Source organism: Passer domesticus, chromosome 1, assembly GCF_036417665.1.
Source record: "Passer domesticus isolate bPasDom1 chromosome 1, bPasDom1.hap1, whole genome shotgun sequence".
In the NCBI taxonomy this organism is placed as follows: Eukaryota; Metazoa; Chordata; class Aves; order Passeriformes; family Passeridae; genus Passer; species Passer domesticus.
In genome coordinates this window covers 77575570-77599739 of record NC_087474.1, presented here as the reverse complement: position 1 = coordinate 77599739, position 24170 = coordinate 77575570, and the positions used below count along the sequence as shown (strand labels likewise).

General features: G+C 35.2%; 1 protein-coding gene across 6 annotated transcripts in view; it reads left to right on the top strand.

Annotated features, from left to right (window-relative positions):
• The window catches only part of EXOC2 (exocyst complex component 2), a 127182-nt gene that overhangs the window by 89027 nt on the left and 13985 nt on the right, over positions 1-24170 (top strand). For all 6 annotated transcript variants that reach the window (XM_064426149.1, XM_064426158.1, XM_064426179.1 and 3 more), the window contains one exon: positions 1912-2053. In XM_064426149.1, the coding sequence (XP_064282219.1) occupies positions 1912-2053 (142 nt within the window). The remainder of the gene's footprint in view (positions 1-1911; positions 2054-24170) is intronic.

Genomic DNA, 24170 nt, shown 5'->3' with positions numbered 1-24170 from the left:
AATTGTTCATTCTTTCTTGCAATGTTTCCACCAGCTCAAAAACCAGATTACCACTATCTTAATTGTGTATTGAACTTGAAACAGGTTGAAGAGAACTTGTATGAAACAAAAAAGTCTGTATTGAATGTGCAGATGACCTTTTGTACTAAATGACTGCAAAAGTGGAAGGTCAAATTACTTAATTCTAAAACACTTTGCTGAGGAACACTGAAGCGAACAGTTCTTTCACAGATTCTTTGAATGGGTACATATTTGCAGGAACCGTGCACTCAAACTTACTTTTCACACTAATTTAAAGCAAAATAGGAATGGTCTAAGTGTTGTTATTGTCCCTAATCATAAGAAATTGAACTGAAAAATGTCTTGAAATATGTGTAAGAGGAAAAAATAGCAAGACTTCTGTACCTTTTTAATGTGCTCTTTTATTTATAAATAGGCAGTCAGGTAGAATGAAAAGAGGAAGAAAATAGCCTAGGTCTTCTTATGCCTTATAGAGAGTTTTCCTTTGGGATAGACGTCCTCTTGTCACAAATCAAAGAAGGTTCATCACCTAGAAAAGCAGGAAAGTCATGTGTCTTCTTTCTGAGCACCAGCTTCACCATCCCAACTTCCCTAACATCAGCTTTAACCTCAGTAACAACTGTTTTCCCTTACACTTGTGATCTCCTTCCTGAAAGCATCTCTGCTTCAGTTCTTGACTCAAATATTGCAGTTCCTTTTTCTCTTTATTTAACAATGTAGGCATACCAGAGTAGAGCACAATTTAGAGACATCCCTCTAGTGAATAAGGTTCCGCCCTTATTCCACATTTTGCAGTGTTAAATCCTTAGAAAGGAATGATAAGGAGTCTTTTCTTTTTCTGAAATCCCAGTAGGCTCTAGAGATCTGTTTTTTAAGCAGACCTCATTTTAAACCCCTTTACTTCTGGAAATGATTATTCATATATTTCCCCTAATTATTGAGGGAAATGAACACTAGTTTAAAATCTTTATTTTTGTGTTGCTTAAGCTCTTATTTATAAAGGTAAATACATTTCAGCAGAAGTCATGTGAGATTTTGATCTTAATTTTAATTTCATTTTATTTGCATTTAGCATCCATTGCCATGTTTAGATACTAGTGTTCTGCTTCAACATTTTGTGATATGCATTATGTTATAGAATCATTGTAGAAGCTATAATTACAGGGAGTACCTTTGTTTAATAAAAAGCCTGGTATAAAAATTAAACTTGTTCAGATACAATGAACAAACTGTCCGTATCACCTTAGTTTTCAGTGTGGCTAAATTGTGTGAATTACAAAGAAGCGCATGGAGAGCTGTTAAAGAGTTCTGTAGATGCTAATGAGCTGCACCTTCTGTTTCTGTTTGTACAGACACTTGTTGAAGTAGAGAGGGAAAGTCCATAGGTTCAATTTCAGAAGACAGAAACTTCTAAATAAATAATGTATTTTTTAATATAGTAAGAAATTGTAAAATTAAAATTGATAAATCTAAAGTATTTTAGAAAAATGTTCATGTTTAAGGATTGAAAATTTTATGGGTATATTTTAAAGCTTTCACAAAATCCAGTTGTTTACTTTGCAAGCTAAACACCTCCTGACATGCAGGAAAAGAAATTATGCCAGTAGACAGTTACTGAATGATCTGCCTGCTTAGGCATTCCTTGTATTTTTCATGAAAATGTCTACTGCTGAATACAATCAGGAAAAAAAATTATACTGGGTGGGATGGACAGATAATATGGAAATTCTGAAGTTTTTATATACGTAATTATGAATTGAAATATGTCAGTAATTGCTGCTTTTTGCTGAAATTAAAGATGATGTTATTTTTTGGGTATGTGGTTAAATTCTTTCAGTTAATGACTATTTACTATGTTCTTTCTCTTTTTTTTTTTGTTTAATTTTTTAGGTTAGTATGGAATCCTTGAAAGAGCTGGATCAAAGACTGTTTGAAATGTACATTGAATTCAAGGCAGATCCAATAGTTGGGTCATTAGAACCTGGCATTTATGCAGGATATTTTGATTGGAAAGATTGTCTCATTCCAACAGGTAAATATGTGCTTATTAAACTCAAATGATTTTAACAGTGATTGATAGGAGCTAAAATATACTGTGCAATTAAAAACTTTTTTCTAGTCTGTGTTTTTAACTTTTGACATGTTCTTATTATGAGTTCTTTCTCACAGACTTTGCTTAATTCCTAAATCATTTTTCAAATACCCCCAAATGATTAAAGCTGCTTTCATTATTGATAATCTCTTTAATACTTGTTTTTTGTGATTATTTTGCTTCATTGCTTGTATATAATAGAAAAAATTATAAAAGCCATCTTTGCTATTTTCTTATGAAATTCACTAAGGTAGTTTGGGATATTTTCCAATAGAATCTGGCTACTTTGATAATAGACATAATTACAGTTCTCAAAAGGTAAAATTATGAGAAAATGCATATTATAACAGTAGTTCAGCAAAGAATGTTAAACCATTGAAGGGCACGTATAAGGTGTTTAAAATGACTGAGATGTTAGTCATTATTTAAATGCTTTAATGTCCTCTGTTGTGAGGGAGCATAATATATAAAAATATATAAATTTGTCTCTTCTTGCAGTGGTGAATACTGTGCAAGTATTGAACTGTATTCAATACTTGCACAGTATTCTCTGTGGTCCTTTGAACACTTAATTGGTCCTATGCATAATTGATACATTTGAATTCCTTATCACATAAATGCCTGGTTAATACCAAGTAGAAATAAGTTGCAGTGACATTACTTGGCATTTTGAAGATGTTCTTGTCCTAATCAATTTTTACATTCTTGTTTTAATGGAGTTGTATGTGGCAGACTTAGTAAAAATTCTGTGGCACTTGAAAATTGGATATGGAGGTAATTACAAGGGACCCACTGGTAATCTGTGAATCAAGAGCTGCAGGTGCTTGTTTGCTCAAAAGCAAAAGGATCTTAGGGTTTATTACTGTAGATAAAAGTGTGTCTTCCATCTCTTGTTAATACTTTTGAGCTCAGAATATACGCTGTGATACAACATACTGCGGAAATAACTTAGATACTCATCTTGCACATTCAAAAACGTTTCTGAATAATACATAACTTGTCATCATATTTGAAGTATGTTTTCACTTGGCACATTTGGATTCCCACAGCTAAGACATTGTGTCAGCTTTTTATGTGCTCATTTCTTGACCTAGTGCTTTAGCATCTACTTTCTAGCTCACATTGCCTTTAGGATAATTGTACAGTCTTTTCTTTGTTTAAAGGGAATATTTCATTTCTAATGCAGGTAGGCCTCAGCCTTCTTGTTGTCCAATTTATTTTTGGTTTAATGTACTTTGTAACTTTTTGGCAAAAATTGAAGTGAACACAGTGAATATTAGAGACGCTTCTTCAGGTTGCATATCCTAGTGTTGGCCAATTCAAAATAGTAGAAAAGTCATTTGGGGTTTTTTTATTAATCCCCAAGCTAGACATGTTGAAAAAGAACATATAGACACTCTTTCTATGCTTCTCCACCTTGATGATTAATTACCTTTCCAATTAATTAACCTCCGTTAAATGTTAACTCTGTTGACTACTGGTATAGAAGTATCATGATTTAATATAAGCCAGCAACTAAGCATCACACAGCTGCTCTCTCACTCCTCTCCTGCCCTGGTGGAATGAGGGAAAAAATCAGAAGGGTAAAATTAAAAAAACAGATGTGTTGAGATAAGGACAATTTAATAATTAAAATAAAATAATAATAATAATAATAAATTTTAATTAAAAGGAAAATAACAAAGATATAAATAAACCACAAGGAAGAAAAAAGAAAAAAATAGTGATGCAAATGAAAAATAGTCACTCACCACCAACTGACCGATGCCCAGCCTGCGCCCAGCCAGCTTTCTCCCTAGTTTACATACTGAGCGTGATGTCATGTGGTATGGAATATTCTTTGGCCAGTCAGGGAAAGCTGCCCGGCTGTGTCTCTTCCCAGAGTCTCATGGATCCCTACTCACTCGTTGCCAGGGCAGCATGAGAAACTGAAGTCCTTGACTTAATGTAAGCATTCCTCAGCAGCACCTGAGTCATGGATGTGTTATCAACATTATTCTCATACTAAATACAGTAAATGCTATACAAGCTGCTAGGAAGAAGACTGACTCTATCCCAGCCAGAACCCAAACAAAGAGTAGCTTTGAGGACCTTCAGTTTGTTTGATTAGAGCAGTGGTTCATTGACCCTGAAAATATTTGGTGCTCTGAAGATAAAATTAGTAAGTGATTAATAGGTAACCTCTTCATGAAGGTAGAGGAGCTTATTAATTGAAAAGGACTGGATGAAAAAAAGCCTCTTTGTGGGGCAAATGAGAATCAGATTTTTTCCAGTATTCAATCAAAAAAAAAAAGAAAAAAAGATCACCCAAGAGCCATAGAATTGATTTTTTTCAATAAACTGGTATTTGCAAACAATTTTAAATTCTATGTAAGATTTTAATTGAGAAAATATACATAATCTAAACAATGCAGTTAACACTGCAGTAGACGTGCTATCTTTTTTATTTTCTTTCTAAGAAAACCCAAAACAAACAAAGCTCTATGTTACACTTAATCTCCAACAGCATTAAAAATACCTATTTTATTAAGCTAAAATACCATACATATGATGAGGAGTGGGTCTGACTTGAGTCAAACACGTTGTTCACTCAAGGATTTCTTAAACAGTGACATATTGATTTCTTAGGAAAAAATTGTATATTGGAAATTATTATCTGTTTTCAGTAATCTTTATATCTGAAAATTGTAAATATTGTATTTGTTTCCTTTTCCTGGTTTGGATTTTGACTTTTAAAGTCTTAATTTTTAAAAAAAATAAGAAAAAGACATGGCAAGGGAAACTGTTTAGGCCTCAGTTGTGTTCCTGAGTGATGCTATCAGTGATGTGTAGTGTTGTATCCTTACTGGATGATTGCCAGGACATTACAGCTGGGCATGAAGTTTTTTATGTGCTGTTTCTGCATCAGCTTTCAAACAGTACTAATGATGGTAGTAAAGAGGCGAACTTTGATGAGAACAGTTCTTTTTCTGAAGGGAAAGAGGAGGTCAGAACATCGATTTGCCCATATCTGAATGGTAAAGAAAAGGTAAATGACATCCCTGATTCAGTCTGAAACTTTCAAGCCATCTGGCCCCTGAAAATCTGACCAGAACTGGGGGCATGTTGATGCCATGACACATCTTTTGCAAAGGACTTTTTTGAAAATGTGTATGAAAATACTCATTATTTGGTTAGGAACAAGATGAAGAATTTTCTGGTGGTAAATTTCCTGTCCAGTCCAGAGCTTCAAGACTACAGCTGTTTCTGAACAGTTCTCTGCAGAGGCCACCTGATCTGGACTATTGGAAATAATGCTTTTGAGTAGATGGAGTTATTCAGGAGGAGGAAGTTAATGCTGAGATAGGGAATAATGTAACTGCAAGAGAGGGAGAGACTGGAACAAACACCTTGTGATGAAGACTGTTATCAAGCCAATGGAGATGGAGCAAGGTGGGAAACCAGGACTGGATGAGCAAGTTAAAACCATAAATTAGGGTAGGATTTAGAAATTAAATTAAATAGAATTAATCCATTTTTATTTAGAAATATAAATGGATTGCACGGGATTATTCAAACAAGAGACAGGGTTGAAGTGCAAATAAAAAGACAGAGAAATCTGATACTCACTAGACAAGTGAGCTTACCACAGGCTGCTGTGTAATTTAAGAAATCCCTTCAATCTTGCACTTTCATGCTCTAGGGATAACAGCCTATTAATATCACTGATTACTTTCTTTGCACAGCTTACAGAAGTTATATGAATTACTGTATTCTTGGAGTACACTACAGGCAATATGTATATTGCCTATGTATAGGCAATACCACTGGGTAGCACAGCAATTACCTAAATGTTCTGCCTTGACAGTGTTACCAACATTTTTTCTTTCTGAGAATCAGGGCTTCAAAAGGTCTATGTCATCAGGAAAATTAATCAAATCCACATGAATTTCCTTTACAGAAATGTAATGTATTTATTGCCAATATTGTTGCTGAGCCATGTAGACCAATGCAGTAAGAGAATTTGCTGGTTTCTGGTCTGGCTTTTGATTTGTTTCCTTTTTCATAGCAGTAAAACTCATGCACAAAGAAAAACTACACAAATGCAATCATTTATAATTCCATCTTTAAATAATATTTTTTCTCACATGAGTGGACTTGTCTTGCTTCATAAAATGACAGCTGATTTGGAAATACAATTGGTTTTTATATTAAGTGGAATTGATACAGGCAAAAACCTATCCTGAGCTGTTACAAAACTTGAGAAACAAGTGAAGCATAATCTGGGTGGGAAAAAAAGGTGCAGGTAGGATTCTGTCCACAGAGTTTGCTATGTCATGTAAATAACTCACTTAAGTGTTTTTCTCTATTTTTACTACCTTCTTTGAATCCTGTCTGTTTGAACATTCATGATTAATTTGACTAGCTAAAGTCTTGTAAGTTATAGAACATTCAGAAAAATCTTATCCAAAAACCTTGACACTATTTATCATTGGCTGCTCTGCAGGCATCTGGCTGTAAGTACTAGGGACAACAATTTCTTGCATCATAAAATTCATAGGGAAATGCAAGAATGAGAAGAACTGTATTAAATGAACAGTTCCAAAGAAGAATTTTGAATAAAATTAAGAAGCCTGCCTTTTGAGCAAGCTTTGAAAAATATATACTATTCAAGTGTGGTACTCTGCTTCTGTCAGTGTGGAAGAAGCTTATGCCTTGCTCATTTAAGCAATTGTCCTGTCATTATCAGATATTTCCTAACACATATGCTTTTTGTTACAGTTTTAAATATAAAAAAGGATAAATTGTTTGCATGGGGCAAATTTTCATTTGGCCTACGTATTAAAACATTTACTGTTTAGTTTTTCAACATACATGTGCTTTTCAGTAAGAAAGATCTAAATGTCAGAACTTGTGTACAAAGTGATTTTATGTTTGGCTCTTTATTTTGATCTAAGGTGTGACTGCTGGTGTTAGAAGGCAGTTTTATTAACTTAATTAGATTTATTGTTAATAAATAACTCGTTCAAGTTTTCACTTTAATTTCAATGTAGACTTCTGAGTCTTTACAAGACAGACTTCAATTTTAACATGCAGCAGCAGTGAAATCTAGTTTAGTTCTTTTCTCTTGTTTGAAAATTGTTCTGATTTATTCTACATTATTAACATAATTAAAAGAGATGAAAGGAACAAAGGAAACATAGTGTTAATCAGTTGCCAAGTATGTATTTAGATTGTTTTTTGTGCATACTGGTCAATCTGATAGTGTAACATACAAGGGGTTTTTTTGTTCCTGTTCATACATCTCTGTTTTGGTAGTAAATTGTGTTTTGTTGTGGGTTTTTTATTTCTAATTTAAAATGCACATGTCTTAGTCATATAACAGAATTAGGCAGCTTTTTAATTTATATTTTTGCATGATTTTTTAATATTAAAAAATTTATCTTTTTGACTTGCAAGGCTATAGACTTTTGGAGAGTAAATGAAGTGGTTGCTCTGAATTTGGATGGAAAATATTTCTGTGTGTTAATGTTTGTGTAATACAAGCAAAGGTAGTTGTAGTATGTGAGCATTTAGTCTTTTAGAATATTAATGTGAGCTTTTGCATGCAAATGGAAAATTACTTTTCATAATATGGCAAGTCTGATTATATTTAATTTGTTTACATATGCAACTACTGTATTAATTTCTGTAAGACAGTAGTATGTGAGGATTTGTTTACCACACAAAAGGTCGATGTTCATTTATTTTTCTAAACAATTCAGATAATGGTGATATCTCTTTATAACTTGCTTTTGAAATGCTGGCTGCTGTGCAGTCTAGCCAGCATTCACTCAGAGTTCACAAGCATACAGATTTTCAGCTGCTATTCTAACAGTCTTTTTTAAATATGCATCTTCTGTGTTTCACTTGTGTTGTCAGATACTCGGGGGGGTTGTAGTATTTAAAATTTCACATTGCTTTGAAAGTTTTAAGTGATTTTGCACTTTCAACTGAAAGGTGTTTGTGGTTTTTAGATATTCATTCTGTACTTGGCATAAATTGAATATAGTCAAGTTATATATGAATTTCTTCTTCTTTGGTGTGTTAAGAGATCATTGTTTGAAACATTTCAAATATATGAAATGCCACTATCACAGTAAAAGATTAAGTGCGTCACATCTGCTAAATCAGATTTTTTTATACTTGTCACATCTTTTATCTGTTATTTGTCTAATTTAATAATCTAATAAAAAACTTCTAATGGCAATAGCCTGATGAAAAGGTACTCAGCAGTTAAAAATTAAATATCAAAAGGCATATTTAATTTGTAGTTACGCAGCGACATACTTGTCAACCCTAACTTTTCTTCTTTTGTTTAATTTAGGGCACTAGCACCCTGCTTACGTGAAAGATGACAAGTGCATTTACATCTTAAAAACATTTGGATATAGTACAAATCATTTTCTTTTTCTTTCTTTCTTTCCTTTTTTTTTTTGTTAGAAATAAGCAATTACTTTTTGACTGAAATGTGCAAAATAGTTTTGTTTGAAATCTCTGTAACCCTTTAGATTTCTCCTAACCGTTTAAAAGGATGGCTTCAGAATTATCTTACTTACATCAGGTAGATGATTTTGAACTCCAACAGTCCTCAAATTGTTGATGTAGTGTCTTTAGGAATTGTCTGATTTTTTATGCTTTAGTAAGGCCAAATTCTGATTCCTGAATTTTGATGCAAGGATGTGATGTGCCATGTATGTGAACAGGAAGAAAACAATGTTTTGCAGGTCTGTTACATATAATGTTAAGGGAAAAAAGTCTTCTGTAATGGCAAATGAAATTGCTGAAGGACTTGTCAGTTTGGGGTTTTTGTTACAAAATGCTAGTAGTTTGTTTATGACACAAGAAGGTTCTTATACACAGCAGTCTTTAAATAGTCCAGTTAAAATGTGCTGGTTTTCATTCAAGCTAACTGCTCTTACAACATACATTAGTAAATTGATGTTTTGTGCTTCTGGTAAGGAAATACCTACAGTATAACAATCAAATTTGTATTTGGATGAGTTTAATTCATTCATCCTTAAATGACCCATTCGATCAGCAAGTGTGACAATCCATGCGTTGAACGATTACAGTTCTTGCATTTGTTTTATTACACATAATTCTTCACAGAGTAGAATCATTTACCAAAATTGTAATGTCAGTGGCCTTCATATTGTAGCCTTGCCATTTTTTGTAAAAAATTAATTTACTGCTTGAAACATAAGCACAAATTTCAATGTATGTTTCAAAATACTTTCACTTGTGTAATTTCATTTTAATCTGAAATTTTTCTTCAATTTCACTTTGAGGCATTTAGGTTTCATTCTATTTTTCACTTCTCACAAGATTGTATTGTCTTGTTATATTCATGACTGAATTTAAAATTGTAAGGACTATTGTAGTTGATGAAATGGAATGCACATTGTCCTTGCAAAAGATGGCAACAGAAGAAGGCAATGGTGCTTCAGCTTCCTGTAGTTTCTACCAACACGTTACTTTTAATTTCTGACTATTATAGAAGTCCCATTAGAAACCATCCTGGAGAGACATCACATTATTCAGTTCCTACTTGCTACACATTGAGTTGCCCTTGTATGTTGACTTTATTAGATATCTTCTTGTGCTTCCCCAGCTTCTTGCATGCAAGATTTTCTGCTTCTAATTGTGATTCAAGTTTTTGTTGACTGGTCTCAGCAGCCTCTAGACTCTAGAATGTACAAGCATTCAGTAGAGTTTATCTGCATCTTACCTGGTTTATACCTTATGCTTCCTCTTGCTTTTCACATGTCCTCCCTCACTCACAGTTCTGATTTCTGGCATTTTCTTTTATTAAGCCTACCAGTAGTTGTTTACTAGACTGCTGTCCATCACTCTTCCAGCTTCTCTTTGGCTTTACCTGTCAAACTTCTTGCTAGGATACCTTGTAGCATTTCTGTCTATATGTCTGTGCCTTGCTAAAGACTAAAGACTTGCAAAATGAAGTCTTGCTGTGATTCCTTGGTCAGACAGCAGCTTAGTCTTGTAGCTTGAGAGTTGTCTGCTCAAGTACCTGTTCTAACTGATGACAAGTCACTCTAGTACCTGCATAAGATTATAATTAGTGCAATTTCAGAGGATTTACTTATCAGGCATGTCTGACAAATCAGAAGTCTCTTCTGACTTGTCGTCTTCTGTTGTCTAACCAGTTGTAGGAAGTTGTATGATACTTGTCATCAGTTCAGCATTTTCTTGCTTATACAGTCAGCCTCTGTCATATGAGGACATGTGTTAATGTCAATAGCCTTCATTTTGTTTTTGTTTTGATTTTGTTACAAGGCGACCTAAATTTTTTTAGCCCCTCAAGCATACTTTCTTTGAGAAACACTTAAGATCTTCCAATATCATTTAGTATTTTTATGACTGTCTTTGGTAATAGGATCTAATCCCTGCATTGCTCAAAGCAGAAAGCTAATTAGAGATTGGAATCAGTGATAGAGGAGAAAGGGCAAGCATTTTTTCCCCCTCTTCCAGCACACTATTTAGAAGCACGAATGAGGGTATATCCACACAAGTTTTGTACTGTCTCAGCCCTTTCAGTAAAAAAAAAGTAGTAATAAATTGTGTCATCAACAAAACAATACTCCGTGGTCTAGCTTGTTGGCATAGTGAATGTTTTCATGTTTATGTTGCATTCGATAGGCACAAACGGCATCCTTATGTTTCCTGTCTGATTTAGTGAATTCTTTGGGTGCCCCAGTGTTACGGAATGATGCAGTTTTGGAGCACAGGCAGGTTGGGTTTGCAGGTTAGATAACTGAGCAGAAGTGAATGAATGGAAGTGTGTGAGAGGAAGAACTCAATGGGGTTGTTTCAGAGGGGTTTGGAAGCCAGAACTGAAGACTAGGGAGGTGAGGGAGGTATGAGAAGATAATATGCAAAAAAGCTTAGAATTCCAAGTCAATAGTCACTATTACTACTACTTGGTTTTATTTCATTACTAGTTGGGTTATAAGCCAAAATAAATTCAAACCTTGGCTGTGTATGAAGTGTTTGAGTGAGCTATGTTAGACTGCTCCTTCAATTGTTACTCTTAGAAACCAGATTTTTTATTATCTTGGTAATGCTCAAGGTAGTTTCTGTGGCAATGTTTAACAAACTGATGTGTAATGAAACTAGTGGAGTGGCGAAAGTAAGTCACATGAAAAGTAAAATTACCTGTAGTCCCAGACTCTGGTATCAGATCTGTTCTGGAGTTCCTAGTTAGGCTTTTTTGCTTGGATTTTTCTCTTCCTTCGAAGATTTATTTCCACAGGTGTGCTAATTGTAGGCACTTTTCTCTTTCTCAGAATATGCAGCCTGGGTAGTGTTAGCTGCTAAAAGGTCTTGTGACTGCTGTCTTCTTCTACCCAGAACTGTTTCCAAGTCCCTCTGTCAGTCTTTACCCAGATCTTACTGGGGTCATCATTACCGTTTCAGAAGGCAGTGTGCATGGGAACACTGTGAGATCAAGAAGCATTTACCGGTCACGATTAATATTTGTGAAACTTAATTGTGTTGTTGTTACCTATTCATAGGTGAATGTGGCTCCCATTTAAGTTTGATCTGTAGGAGAGGTTGGTTTGCTGGTGTTTGTAGCTAAGTCATAGTCCTCTAGCTCAAATTATAAAGGATCAGGGATTTGTGTGTGATATTTAGATGGAAAGTCCCAAGTTAAAACTTTGGTATTGGTCTAAATAAACTCACCTCTGTCAAAATTACCCATTTTTCTGTGCATGGAGCTGCCTGTGTAGTTCCTATAATTCAAATTGTTCTGCTTAGTGAATGGTTTTGTCTTTTTAACCTTTAGCATGTAGGTGTTCTTTAGAAACAATCCATAACAGTTAGTGATCTCTCCTGATAAAGGTGTTTAGTGTCTTGTGGTGGAGATTCTTCAAGAGCCATATGAAATACAGCATTATACTACCTTCTGTGCAGATGCAGACAATCATCCTAAAACATGTTGAATTTGACCTAGACAGCACAGCAGAGGAGGTCCAATAACCTTTATGCCCTTAGTGAGCCCACTGGTCAGTTCACATTCTCAGTTATAGTTTGAAGTTTTGCACAAGGGGTCTATGGTCAGACATAAAATAATACTGATTTCAAGATGAAGGAGCAGTAGGAAAGAGCTATTTTCCAAGCCCTGAATATATGTAGTAGTTAAGGATGCTGTTGTTTTTAATGCTTTAAAAGCACTGATGAAAATAGTCTCTGAAATGAACGTTGCAACTGGCCAGACTTGCAGAGTCCTACTAGGACAGTGGGGAACAGCTGTCTCCTCAGTACTTCATAACACTTTCTGCCCAAGGGTGTGCGTGTTTTTAAGTTAAAAATTCTAGTGTAACAAAATGCCTCAGCTTTCTCTATACAAAACTTCTATACAAAATTCAGCCTGGAGCATATTCTCTCAGTAGCCAAGTTATCAAGCCCTTGAACTCTTACTTTTTAAGTGGGAAAATATGATTGGCTTCTAACAGTACAGCGAATCCATTGTAATAAAAAACATTTCATTAGCTTAAAATTTCTTTACACAACGAATAGCAATTTAAATTTACTGAAACACTTAAAACTTTATTGATGTGTGGATGAAATTAGTGTTGGGCTTGTTCAGCAGTTGAAGTAATTCAAAAATATTAAAAGCCTTTACTTTGAACTGTGAAAAGTCTTAAGCTTTCCAGTTATTGTGGGTCACTCCTGAGTTAAGATAGCTTCCAAATGTCGATTTCGGATTAAATAATTTTAAAGAATCTATTGTTCAGATCATGCAGAAACATTCTTAATTTCAAACCCATGCCCTTTTCAAAATGCTATAGGGGATTCAGTAAAGCTTGGAAGTGAAAAACAGTGAAATAGTAACACTGGAAGTCAGTGCAAGTTCTCACCTTCACACTGATAAATAGGATTAATATGTGATCTCATTGAATACTGTATGTTTCCTACAACAATTTTCTCTCATTTTCTCCTTTTTCATTGCAGACTAGAAGACAGTAAGGTGCAGTGGGGTTTTTTTGTTTTGATTGTTGGGGTTTGGTTGATTTTCTGCAGTAACATCTCTAAAAGCTGCTGTTATCTGGTTCCAACTCACTGGTTATTTGAACAGACAGATAAGTAAAGCTATACATAAAATTCAACTTAGGACATTTTTTGCCATAAATGTAAGGTATACTCTTGTGAGTAATTATTCCTGATATGCTGATCTATGTGCATTTGACTGCAGTACATGTTTCAGGTTTTAAATACGTACATTGGTAGAAGTAAGAGCTGTCTGAAAGGCAAAATGGTGATTGCCCCTTCAAGGTCATCCCAAATTACCAAGTCTATGGAAAAAAACAAACAACTAGATTTTGTGATAGAAATCAAATTTGAGAATTTGGTGAAATGAAGCAGAGTACAACCTCCTACCACATTTTCCAAAGAATCCACTGAATCTGTAATCAAAGTCCCTTTCTTCAGTCAGCTTTTTCCCATGACTCGATACTTCCATCCTGCCTACTAAATACTGCTCCCTATTAGTGTTTGTAAGTTATTACAGTGGCCTTGATTTAGTTGCCAATTTGCTGAATTTAGTTATTTAAGACAAATAAAAATTTCATATTATTTCATGCATTTCATGTACAATTGGTACACAAAGCAATTTGGAAGAAAGTATGTAAAAATATTAAGAACTGGTTCTGTGCTTTTTTTCAGTGCGGTGACTGCTTGCATTTTTTGAGTTAAGAACACTCACAGACCTTTGCAGAATCAGGTTCCAGAAGTATTGGGTTTTTTACATTATGCATTGCCACCTGCTTGTTGTCATTATACATTTGTATAATTCAATAGAAATAGCAACTTTCAAAAAAATCATCAGTGTTAATAACAAAACATACTGTAAAACCATGAAAATTGTGGATCTTAGTGCTGCTCGTAAGCGTTTTCTCAAAGCACCGCTTTTGCAGTTGCTTACTTTAAAAAAAGTATTTTAAAAGGTCTATACTTTCTCTTGCCAATTTTGCCTTTTCTTTTACTTACCTAAGTATATCTGTCGTAAGTCACTCTAATAAATGCAGGACATGTTTCATGGGTAATTAATTTTTTTTCAGTAACTTGAAGGTTAGAGACATGCAGAGCAAAACTGGGCACTAAAATTATTAGTGTCTGTATTGTTCCAAACACTTTATTTGTGAAATTAGTCTCTTTTGGATCAGTTGACTTCAGTTTTCTCATTTCTTATGATAATAATATTTGAGTGACAACCAAAGTAAATTCATAAACATAGTATATCTCTAAGCCCATTCTTCATTTATGAAATTGCTGTCATTTTGCATTTGACAGGCTATTATTACAGTACCAGTGACTTAAGGAATTATGAGAAGAACACACAGTTTCCTGAGTGAGTCTGTGTTTTGAAAGGTTTTAATAATTTTAGGTTTTATAAAATCATGAAAGGACACCTTCAGGGTGCCTTAAAATTGATGTGTTTGAAAGAAATAAATGAATATTCTTGCCAACTATGCTTGGTTTGTGTTAATGAAAGGAAATACTGCTTGAGATTTTTAGATTCAACTGTTCTCAATTTTGATAGAGATGTTGGTTTTTAGTCTACCTTACAATTAAAGAAGGGTCTGGCTTTTCCTGTTGAATTGGTCATCCTTTATGGGGTGAATATAGCTGCACTCTTTTGTCTGTGGAACACCTTTTTTAATTGGCATTCTTGTCATTACATAAGTCTTCCTGTGTGGGGACCTCTGGGGGCAGTCTGAAGGGGTTTGTCCATGTTCCTGGCTTTGACCCCCACAGACACCACGGTACATGTGACTTCACTTCTGTGAAGTGAGAAAGCTCTGGGAGTGGCAAGGACTCCCAAGTGTGATGAGGTACCACACTCAGACTTTTGCAAGCCTATGTCAAAGTTGTCAAGGAGTACAACTGTTCAGGTTTTTTTTCTTAAGAGGCTCACTTGTGAAGAATTTGGAAAATAAATGGCAAACAGGTTACAGTACTGGAAATTATGTGAGTGCCAGGCTCCAGAGGTATGTAGGCACTAGTTTTACAAGATGATGATGCTCTACATTTGTCTACCACCCACCAGCTGATCTGTTTCACAGTTTCTCAATTATTCTTAAATCTGAAAAAAAAAAAAAAAATAGGAAGACAGCTTTTAAGCAGCAGAGCAGTTTATTGGTCAGCATAATCTAACTTTATTTCATGCTAAAACTGTTGATGCACGCAGCTATTTGAAAATATGTCAAATACACAGCAAATATTTATATACACTTTGTAGTCTGTTCCATCTTATGTGGAATATTGTGTTTTCCCTCAGTTTTCCCTCTTTTGCCTACAAACTTCGGAAAATTAAGAACATTCGGTGACCAGGAAAGAGCCATTAGGTTTCCACTCTGCTACATTTCCTGGATACATACAGAAGGATTACAGTCCTGTCTTATAAATTGCTAAAACCAGTAGGAACTTATTCATACCACTTATTCAGTGCCCTGTTTTCAGCACACTGTTTTTACCTGTTGGCTAAAAGTAGTCTCTGCTTTGTCAAAAGAAAATCCTTTAGCACTAAAATTATTCTTGTAGTGGAAATGTAGTGATAGATACATATTTTGATACATAATGCTATGACCTTTATATGCTATGACCTTTATATGCTGAAAATCAAGGGAGGAAGAGGGAAGAAATTTGTTAAAAATTTTTCTTCTGGAAAATGAAGCAGCATTCTACAGCAAATGGATTGGTGGTAGATAAAGTTCAGGTAGTACTGAGTCATCCTTAGATGTCTTCATTTTCGTGTCAAGGAGGAGTGTTTGTTATATCTGAGTGTCTCATGCATAAATTTCATTCTTCAGAACCTTGCTTTTTTTTACATTCAGGAAGAAAAATGGGTTTGGCTTAGATGTTATGTTTTAGTTGGGTGAAATGTCTTTTCTTGTAGTGCATTTTTTTTTCATCTTCTTCAAACCACCTACTTTAATATCTAATAGTTGTAATTCATTTCTACTGTTAGGTTTTCCCTTCAGTCAAACATATACCCACTTTAATTCAACAACAACCACCAAAAAAATGACTCAACATCCCCAAAGCTGTTAATGCTGAAGTAGAAATGGTAAGGTATTTTTTTAGTAATGCTAAATCTATAGAGCAGCACACTGTTGGCTGGGAAGTGTTTATATTCTTGTTCTGACACCAGGTTGCTTTTATGGGTTACAGCTACACATTGGTTCTTGCACTTGTAGAGCACTGCAAAGGCTGTAACTCTGCCAGACCATGTTGTTCTTATTTAAATTACAGCAACCAAAAGACAAATTTCTGTGGGTCATGTATCTCAAGCACTGGGTTCATCTAATGATCATCAATGCATTTCTTTACCAGTGGGGAGTGAGCTGAAACCAGTGTATGCTTAGATGGAGAGATATGAATGGCTATAACTTCTGAAGTAGGTTTTTTTTTTACATTAGTCCATTGGAATTCTTGGTTTATGGGGTTTCAGGCTTTTTTTGTTAGTTGTTCTTTCACCATTTACATTCTTTGTTATTTGATTAGTGGGTTGAAATTTGGCTGACTGTGCAATAATTTGAGTAATTTGAGAGTCTTCATGGTTCAGTTCTAAGTATGATATGCAGCTTCTTTTGCTCAAGACCTTCATGTCTGCATTGGTAAAATGCGCTTTATGCTTTGTTACTGTGTTTGGAGGAAGAAGTGAAAATAAATCCATCTCTTAACAAAATCCTTGCAAGAACATGTATACATATCAAACTGGCCTTCAGCTACCTGCTCTTCTTCTAAATATTTGATGATAGCAAACATCTCTTCTTCCCAAGTGAAGCACTGATGGGTTTTGCATTTTCTGTTGTAGTCTTTGACAACTACAGATTTTGCTCCTTCTTAATAATAAAGGAAACTCTGTTCTATCCTGTCCCAGAAGCAGTGGAGTTTAATATCTGTAAGGAAAGCAGCAATATTGGGTAGACCTCTTCAGCAGTCCCTCAGATCATTCTGTGGTTTGAATGGGGTAGCAGAAAGTTCAGAAGAGCCTCAGCAGCTTCAATTTTACAGATATCTCAGTTTGGGCTATGCAGGAAGGCACAGAACCAGTTTTATTCTCTTGGTGTTTTCCTCTTGTAGACTGAAGTTAATGCATAGACAAAGGTATTAATCAAAGTATTTGCAATCTTTAGAGCTCCTGCCAAAAAACTACAGGTAACATAAGTCTGAAAAGCCTTCACATTTTACTATTATTAGAAATCAGTTTTGTGGCTACTTGTATCAGGTCCTTCAAATGACATTCACTATGTTAGATCAACACACTACCATGGCTGAAAATAAGTGCAAGGTGACTAATTCAATGATGTAGCAAACAGGCCTTCAGATCTCAAAATATTTAGAAAGGTTGTGACTTTGTGTGATCAGCCTCTTCTCTTGCTTCAGAACTGTTGTTTGTAAAAGCACTTTGCCACATAGGTTACCAGTAATTTCTTCATTAAATTTCAATTATTGATAGCTATTTTTTAGGTCACTATTAGTTCTCGGGACTTTTTCTCAGATTCCTAAGGCACTCTATATTTATAATTACCATGAGCTGTGCAGACAAGAACTTCAAGAAAACATTAATCTGATTCACAGTTTAATTAGTATGGAGATAGTAAGAACAATAGATTTATCAAAACATTTTCAGTTTTACTGAGAAAAACCTGCTAATGAACTATTTATAGCACACTTGTATCTATTTTTGTCAGTAGTCTAAGGACTGACTTAGGACAAATGGGTTAAAAAACAGGAAATGTGGTTAAATAAGTGGGTAATCTCTCCAGAGAGTTTCCAGTTTGCCTACACGTTCACATTTTCTTCTTAATATACTTTCAAAACAACATTAAGTACAGTACCTTGAAATCCATCTCCGTTTAAAGGAGGGAATGTTTCCAGCAATAGCAGGAAGTGGCCTAATGAGAAATTTCACATTCTTGTTTAAATTGAAATGAGATTCTGGAGTCCCTGTTTTGAAGTGGATTTTTCTTTTTAAATTACAATGGAGGAGTTGTGTGACATTTAACTTGGCTGAGGTGTATCATATAGATCCATAAAATTCTGTGAATGCTGTAATTATGTCTTTCATTCTAGACTGGTTTTAAATAATTACTTTTCTCTAACTTACCTTTTTCTTATATGTGGTATTTATTTTTTATGTTACTTATGGTATCATCTGTATTTGTGTATTATGCACACACTTTAAAAAATTTTTATAATCATGTTTGAAAGTTGTAAAAACATTATAATTATAAAAATTGTGTAAAATGATTGTAAAAATAGTGTTATTAATCAGACTGCATAAATCTTACTATGAAGTAAGGAATTTACTGAACATGTTAATGTCCATTTAATTCTCTAGAATTAAGAGGTGGTGTCTGTATTTCTTTGGGCAAACAAAAGCAATAAGTAAATGATAGCCATTATTTGCACTGCTTATTATTTGGTTTTTGACAGCTACTAATTATTAACTTTTTTTAATCAACTTGAATAATACTAGTGAGTTGAAACAAAGAGGGAATATAATAAAAAAATAAGGCCACTTAGGTGGTGGTAAAGGTTATGACCTGATGAATCTCCTGTATTTTGAGAGCTACTGCTACTATGTGTTCTGCTCTTAGCATCCTGCAAGCAGTTTTCTGGAAATGTTTTTATCCAGGGCAAACAACAAAGCATGACAGCAAATGTATTTTTAGTAATTAGGAAGAAACAAGCAGGCTTGTGTAGCTGCCTTAATTTAGAAAACAGGCCACTGGTAGTACCGTTAGCTGAAGCTGATTTCCTATCAACTGTCTTTTAAGGGAGAAACCTTTGTGCTGCTGTAAAGGTGAGCTGCTTTGTTATGTCCATGGGGAAATTCCAAGTCACGTCTCTACTTTTTTTAATATATATTTTTTTTAGCATCTGTGGGGTGTCAGGTTAGATGATATCACTGTGTGGGTGGGGACACTTCAGTAAAACAGCATGAAATACTCATGTACCAGTGCTGTAGTTCATGGAAGACTTATGCATGCAAACAAGTTAGGTTTCTGTCTATTCCTCCAGGTTAGGGAACTATCTTGCAAGGTGTAGGCCTCTTTTTTAAATGAGGTATCACATTTACTGTAGTAATTGCAAATAGTTGCTAGCTTTCAAAATAATTTTCCAAAAACATTAAATAATTTAGGGCATTTTCTAATGAGGCAAATTTTCTAATGAGGCAAATACAGTTTGTTGTTCTGGGAACATACAAGGTTAAACAGACTATCAGTCACATTAAACTTTCCCTGGTTATAAATATTAGATTTCTGAATAGTTTTGAGGGCCAACACCTTTTTTCAAATGCATTTAATGCAGCCTCAGGCATGCTGTGCTGTTGGTTCTCATAGATAGATATCAGCCTTTTTCATGTCATCCTGGGCACTTCATTCTAAGTCCAAATTGGTCTATTTTTTTTTTCAAATCCAAGTGCTCTGAAAAATTCAAGTAATAAGTTTATTCTTTCATATAAGGAATATTCCTTCATAAATACCTTCCCAATACCAACATAATGTAAACTGGTTTTTGATATATACTTTACAGTCCAGTACCCTGAGTCTCTGAAATAGTTTACATGTAAGGTACATTATAAGTCATGTTTATTTGGAATTCTGCAGCCTAAAAATAAAAATATTTTGGTGTTCATCTGAATTTTCACTTTTAGTCTATGCTGCTTCCTGTTCATTTCTTGGGATAAGGTAGTTGATAGATCTTTGCACGCACTGGAGGTGGCAAGCGGTGATCTGTAAGTATGGGAAGCCTGGAGTTATCTATAGATCTTGTAAATTAAAATTTTTCTACCGAGACACATGTGCACAGTTAACCTTTTTTTAAAATTGTTCCAGCAGCTTTTGCATGGAGGCAGTGCTGACTGCCCTGCTGACCTGCTGTGACCTCAGACAGTGTTTTACTCTGTAGAGCTTCTTCCCCCTCCCACCCATTCTGCTTTACCTGTGGAAATGTTTGGGGTTTGGAAAGAGATTACTTGATTTTAGCTGGAAGTTATTGTTTAGGTTAGATTGAAAAGTGAAATTCTGTGGTGTGTGTGGGGCAGCTTGGTTTATCAGGAGGCATCCATCTAAGCTTGAAATTCTCACAATGCACAGGCAGGACGGGGCTCACTTGGTGTGTTGAAGAGCACAGACTGCCTTTTCAAGAGCTGCAGAAATACAAATTATTGTCTGCCATCCCAGAAGGAATCCTGCTAGCCCCTAGCACTTTTTCTGTAACAGGAGTTGCATTGGAAAAGAATGTGACCACACTAGAAATTGTGCTAGGATAATTTTAGTTAAAGCAGGCATCAAATACTGCTATTGCAGCTGCAATGCAGCCAGAACCTAGAGGAAACTTAACAGTTAAAATCAGACTGTTGAAAGAAGTTACATCCACAAGGCTTTGGATACCATTCATTAGTTTCTTTTTTAATGTACACTACGCAGCACTGATTAACGACTTGCAGTAGATGTGTGCAGCTTTTTTTTTCCCAACAGTTTCACATAGCAGATTAAAAACTTACAGAAGAGCTGCAGGAGCTTAACTGACATACAGTTCAAAAAACTTTGTGTGTGACTTGCTGTAAAGTTTGGCATGATATATCTGAAGCTTAGAAATTAACATTTCCAATACCATTTTGCTTAAATTTGGCAGTAGGATGTAATGTAACTAAAAACAATATATATAAAAAAATTTAAAAGCCAGTTCCTGCATTAGAACAGAGCAGATTAAATACTTTCTTGCATTCATCCTCCTCTAGCAAATGAAATGTCCAGGAACAGGCAATTATTGTTGTTCTGCAGCTAGATAGGAAAAATATTAATCTCTTTGGATCACCAAATTCTGTACATTATTATTTTTTCAGAAAGTTTTCATTAAAAACTAATCAGGAAAAAGGTTTCAGACTGATTGACTGTTACTGGCGTAACCCACCAAACAGAACAATAAATTGTAAAAAATATTGCGTACAATTGGATGTGTCTTAAAATGCAAAATTTCAGACTCCCAGGCATCAGTTTTCCTATCTCTACCAAGTCATGCTCAAGCCTCAAGGCCAACAAATTTAGTGTTCTCTTTTCAGAAGCACTAAGAAACATTGCTACCACCAGCAGCGGTTGCTTGCCCAGTTAAGTATTGACCTCCTACAGAATGGTCTCAGAATGCTCTCTGTTGTTGCCTAAATTGGTGGCTCTGTGCCTACCCAACACTCATTTCTGAGCTTAGGTTTCTAAAAAGTCAGTCAACTCAGTCGTGAAACAGGACTGGTAGCTTAGTCAACATATTAAGAACTGTTCAGTCTTCTCTGCTTTATTTAAAAAAAAAAAAAAAAGTGACAGCTGTCAAACTGTAGAATTTCCTGTGGATGGCTTTTCTAGCTCCTCCAGAAAGGAACAGTAGCTTTCAATACTCCTGCATGATTTCTCTAACTAAATTTGCCTTTTTCCTTTTCTTTTGATCCTTCATAGCCTCTCATCCTCATGTTTTACTGCTAATAAGCAGAGGTACCTCCTGACATCACCTGCTTTTTCTAAACAGTTATGTGCATTTATCCTCTCCTCCTCCTTTTTGCACAAGAGGCAAGCTAAAGGCTGGTTTGGTGAGATGCAGCAGCAAGGCTGGATTCCCAGGTGTCCATCTCAAATGAGGTTCCAATCTCACAAAAGTTAAAAGTGTGTCAGACCCCATCTGCCTGGGTTAAAATTTCCTGTGTGCTTCAGTTGTCCTCACCAAACTTGAGCTCAAGTCTGCAGAAGGCTTAAAAAATGTTTGAAGCTCATATCATCCTTCAGGCTATCAATTTACTGTAGGAGGACTGGGAACATTTGAAGCCCCAAGTTAGCTTCTGTCACAGAAAAAGCAGCCGGATGAGTTCAGTCTTACTGTGTGTGCAACCTTTGCTCTTTTCTTGCACGCAAGTTTTTGTAGCCTCTCTGTGTTCTAGAATTACACATGTGGTATTGGAGTCCCAGCTCTTTCATGCTTATTCAGTCACTTTGGGGGTTTCGTAGTATAACAATGTCATATAAGTACTTGGGGGAAACATATCTCTGAGAACTAACTAAGTGGGACAACTGGTAGCACTACACCATCTGAAGATCTTCTGAATGACTCCTCTATTAGCAAGCTAAAAGTTTGGTTTCTGTTACTCCTCAGAACCACAAACCTTTTTCCCTTCTGCTTTTCCCATCATTCACACAGTCATCCATGCTACAGCTTTACAGTGTTGCTAAAATTGCTTTGAAATGTAGACTGACACATTTAAGTTGTAAACAAAACAAAACAAAAAAAAAGAATAAAATTAATAGGTGGTGTAAACTGGAGATTAATGAATAATTTTGTTATGTGTTTCTCTGATAAAAAGTACAGTGGAGAGTCCAAAATTGGAAGATGCTATTTTAAAGTTTCTGTCAGCCATTGTGATAGTTGATGGCTGAAATTGTCCTTCATTTTTATTTCTTAAGTCTTCCCATTCATTTTTCTTTAGAGCAATGCTGGGTCTTTGTTAGTGGCAGCTAGAATTCCAGCAAGTCAGTCTTTGGTATTAAGAATAGAGTGGGAGTGGAATGCATTTATGTTGTAACAGAATAATAACATTTTCTTCAGAGAAATTGCAAGGGCTTGTTGAGACTTTCTATAACACATTTCTGTCAGAAGCAGTGGAAAGGCATTGTATTTGTCCTTCAATATGCTAAATAAGAGGTATTTTAGACTTAAGAATGTTGTGTTTCACTTGATTAGCCTAATAGTTGCAATCTACAGTTACATGGTGCATTAGCTTTCAGTGCTGTATAATAGGACTGGCAGCATGGTGTCCCAAAAACTGTAATTGCGTGGGCTGCTGAACAGTTGTAGAGAAAGCTGCACAAAAATTCTATTCTAGACAGAATTTTTTCATTTTGAAATGAATTTCACAACAAATTCACAGTTGGATGCCACTGCTTGTATTTCCAGTGAATCATACTCCAGAAAAGTAATACTTTGCTTCAGCAAAGCCTGCCAAACAGTACAGTGATATAAATCAGAAATGGGATATTTTTTAATTGTAACTTTTCAAAATATAGTACAGTTATTAACTATGCCTGCAGGTCCTGACATTCTGATATGTTTGGTTTTGTCTCCACATCCAAAAAATAAATCCTTCACAAATAAGACAAAAGAGAGGGGTAGGGGGAAATGCCCTTTTTACTTATGTTCTATTTGTGGTAGGAAACTGACCCTCCAATAGCAATGATTGTCATAAAACCACATCTTTCATAGCTTAGTTAGAGCAAACCTTTACACAGTGACCTTTAATTTCCAGCCTAAGTTCACTGATGGCCATTCATGTATACCTTCCTTTCTTTCTTGTGACTATGTTGTTCTTCACCTTCCACAGTTCTTCCTTCTTTCCCTGTTCGGTTCCACTGACTGGCATTTTTAGAGTGCAATTGCATGTTCTTTCTATCTTTGGCTTGTTTAGCTTACGAAGACAAGGTCTTCCAGGTTATTAAATGCTGCAATTAAGGCAATTGCAGTTTCATGTACATAGACTGTCTCTAAACTGCGTAGCTTTGCGCAGTTTGTGCTGAATTATTTGCTCTTAAATTGTAAAACCTGTCGAAGAAACTGAGGAAATATTTGTGCTGGTACTGAGCTCCCTGATCCTGCAGTCATTGCAGGACTGAGCCTACTATGAAAGGTCAGGAACACCTAATTATTTCTTGCAATCCCAGTAGCAGTTATCTCCTTTAAGTTCTTAGTTCACCCATTTGTCCTTGTGTGTGGTACAAGGATGGAAGATAAAATATGTCTGCTTATGCCCTTTCACTGAGGTTTAAGTTAACAATTTTATCATGCAGCTAGGATACACTAACAATACGTAATACTAAACTACTCTCACTTCATTTTTACCATAGCTTCCATCTCCATTCCATTTACTGAATTGATTCTGAGCTTGACATAAATGACCATTTTACCTTAGCTAAGAACCATGAGACAGTGGTGTTCAACATCTGGTGCTAATGTTGCTGATACTAGT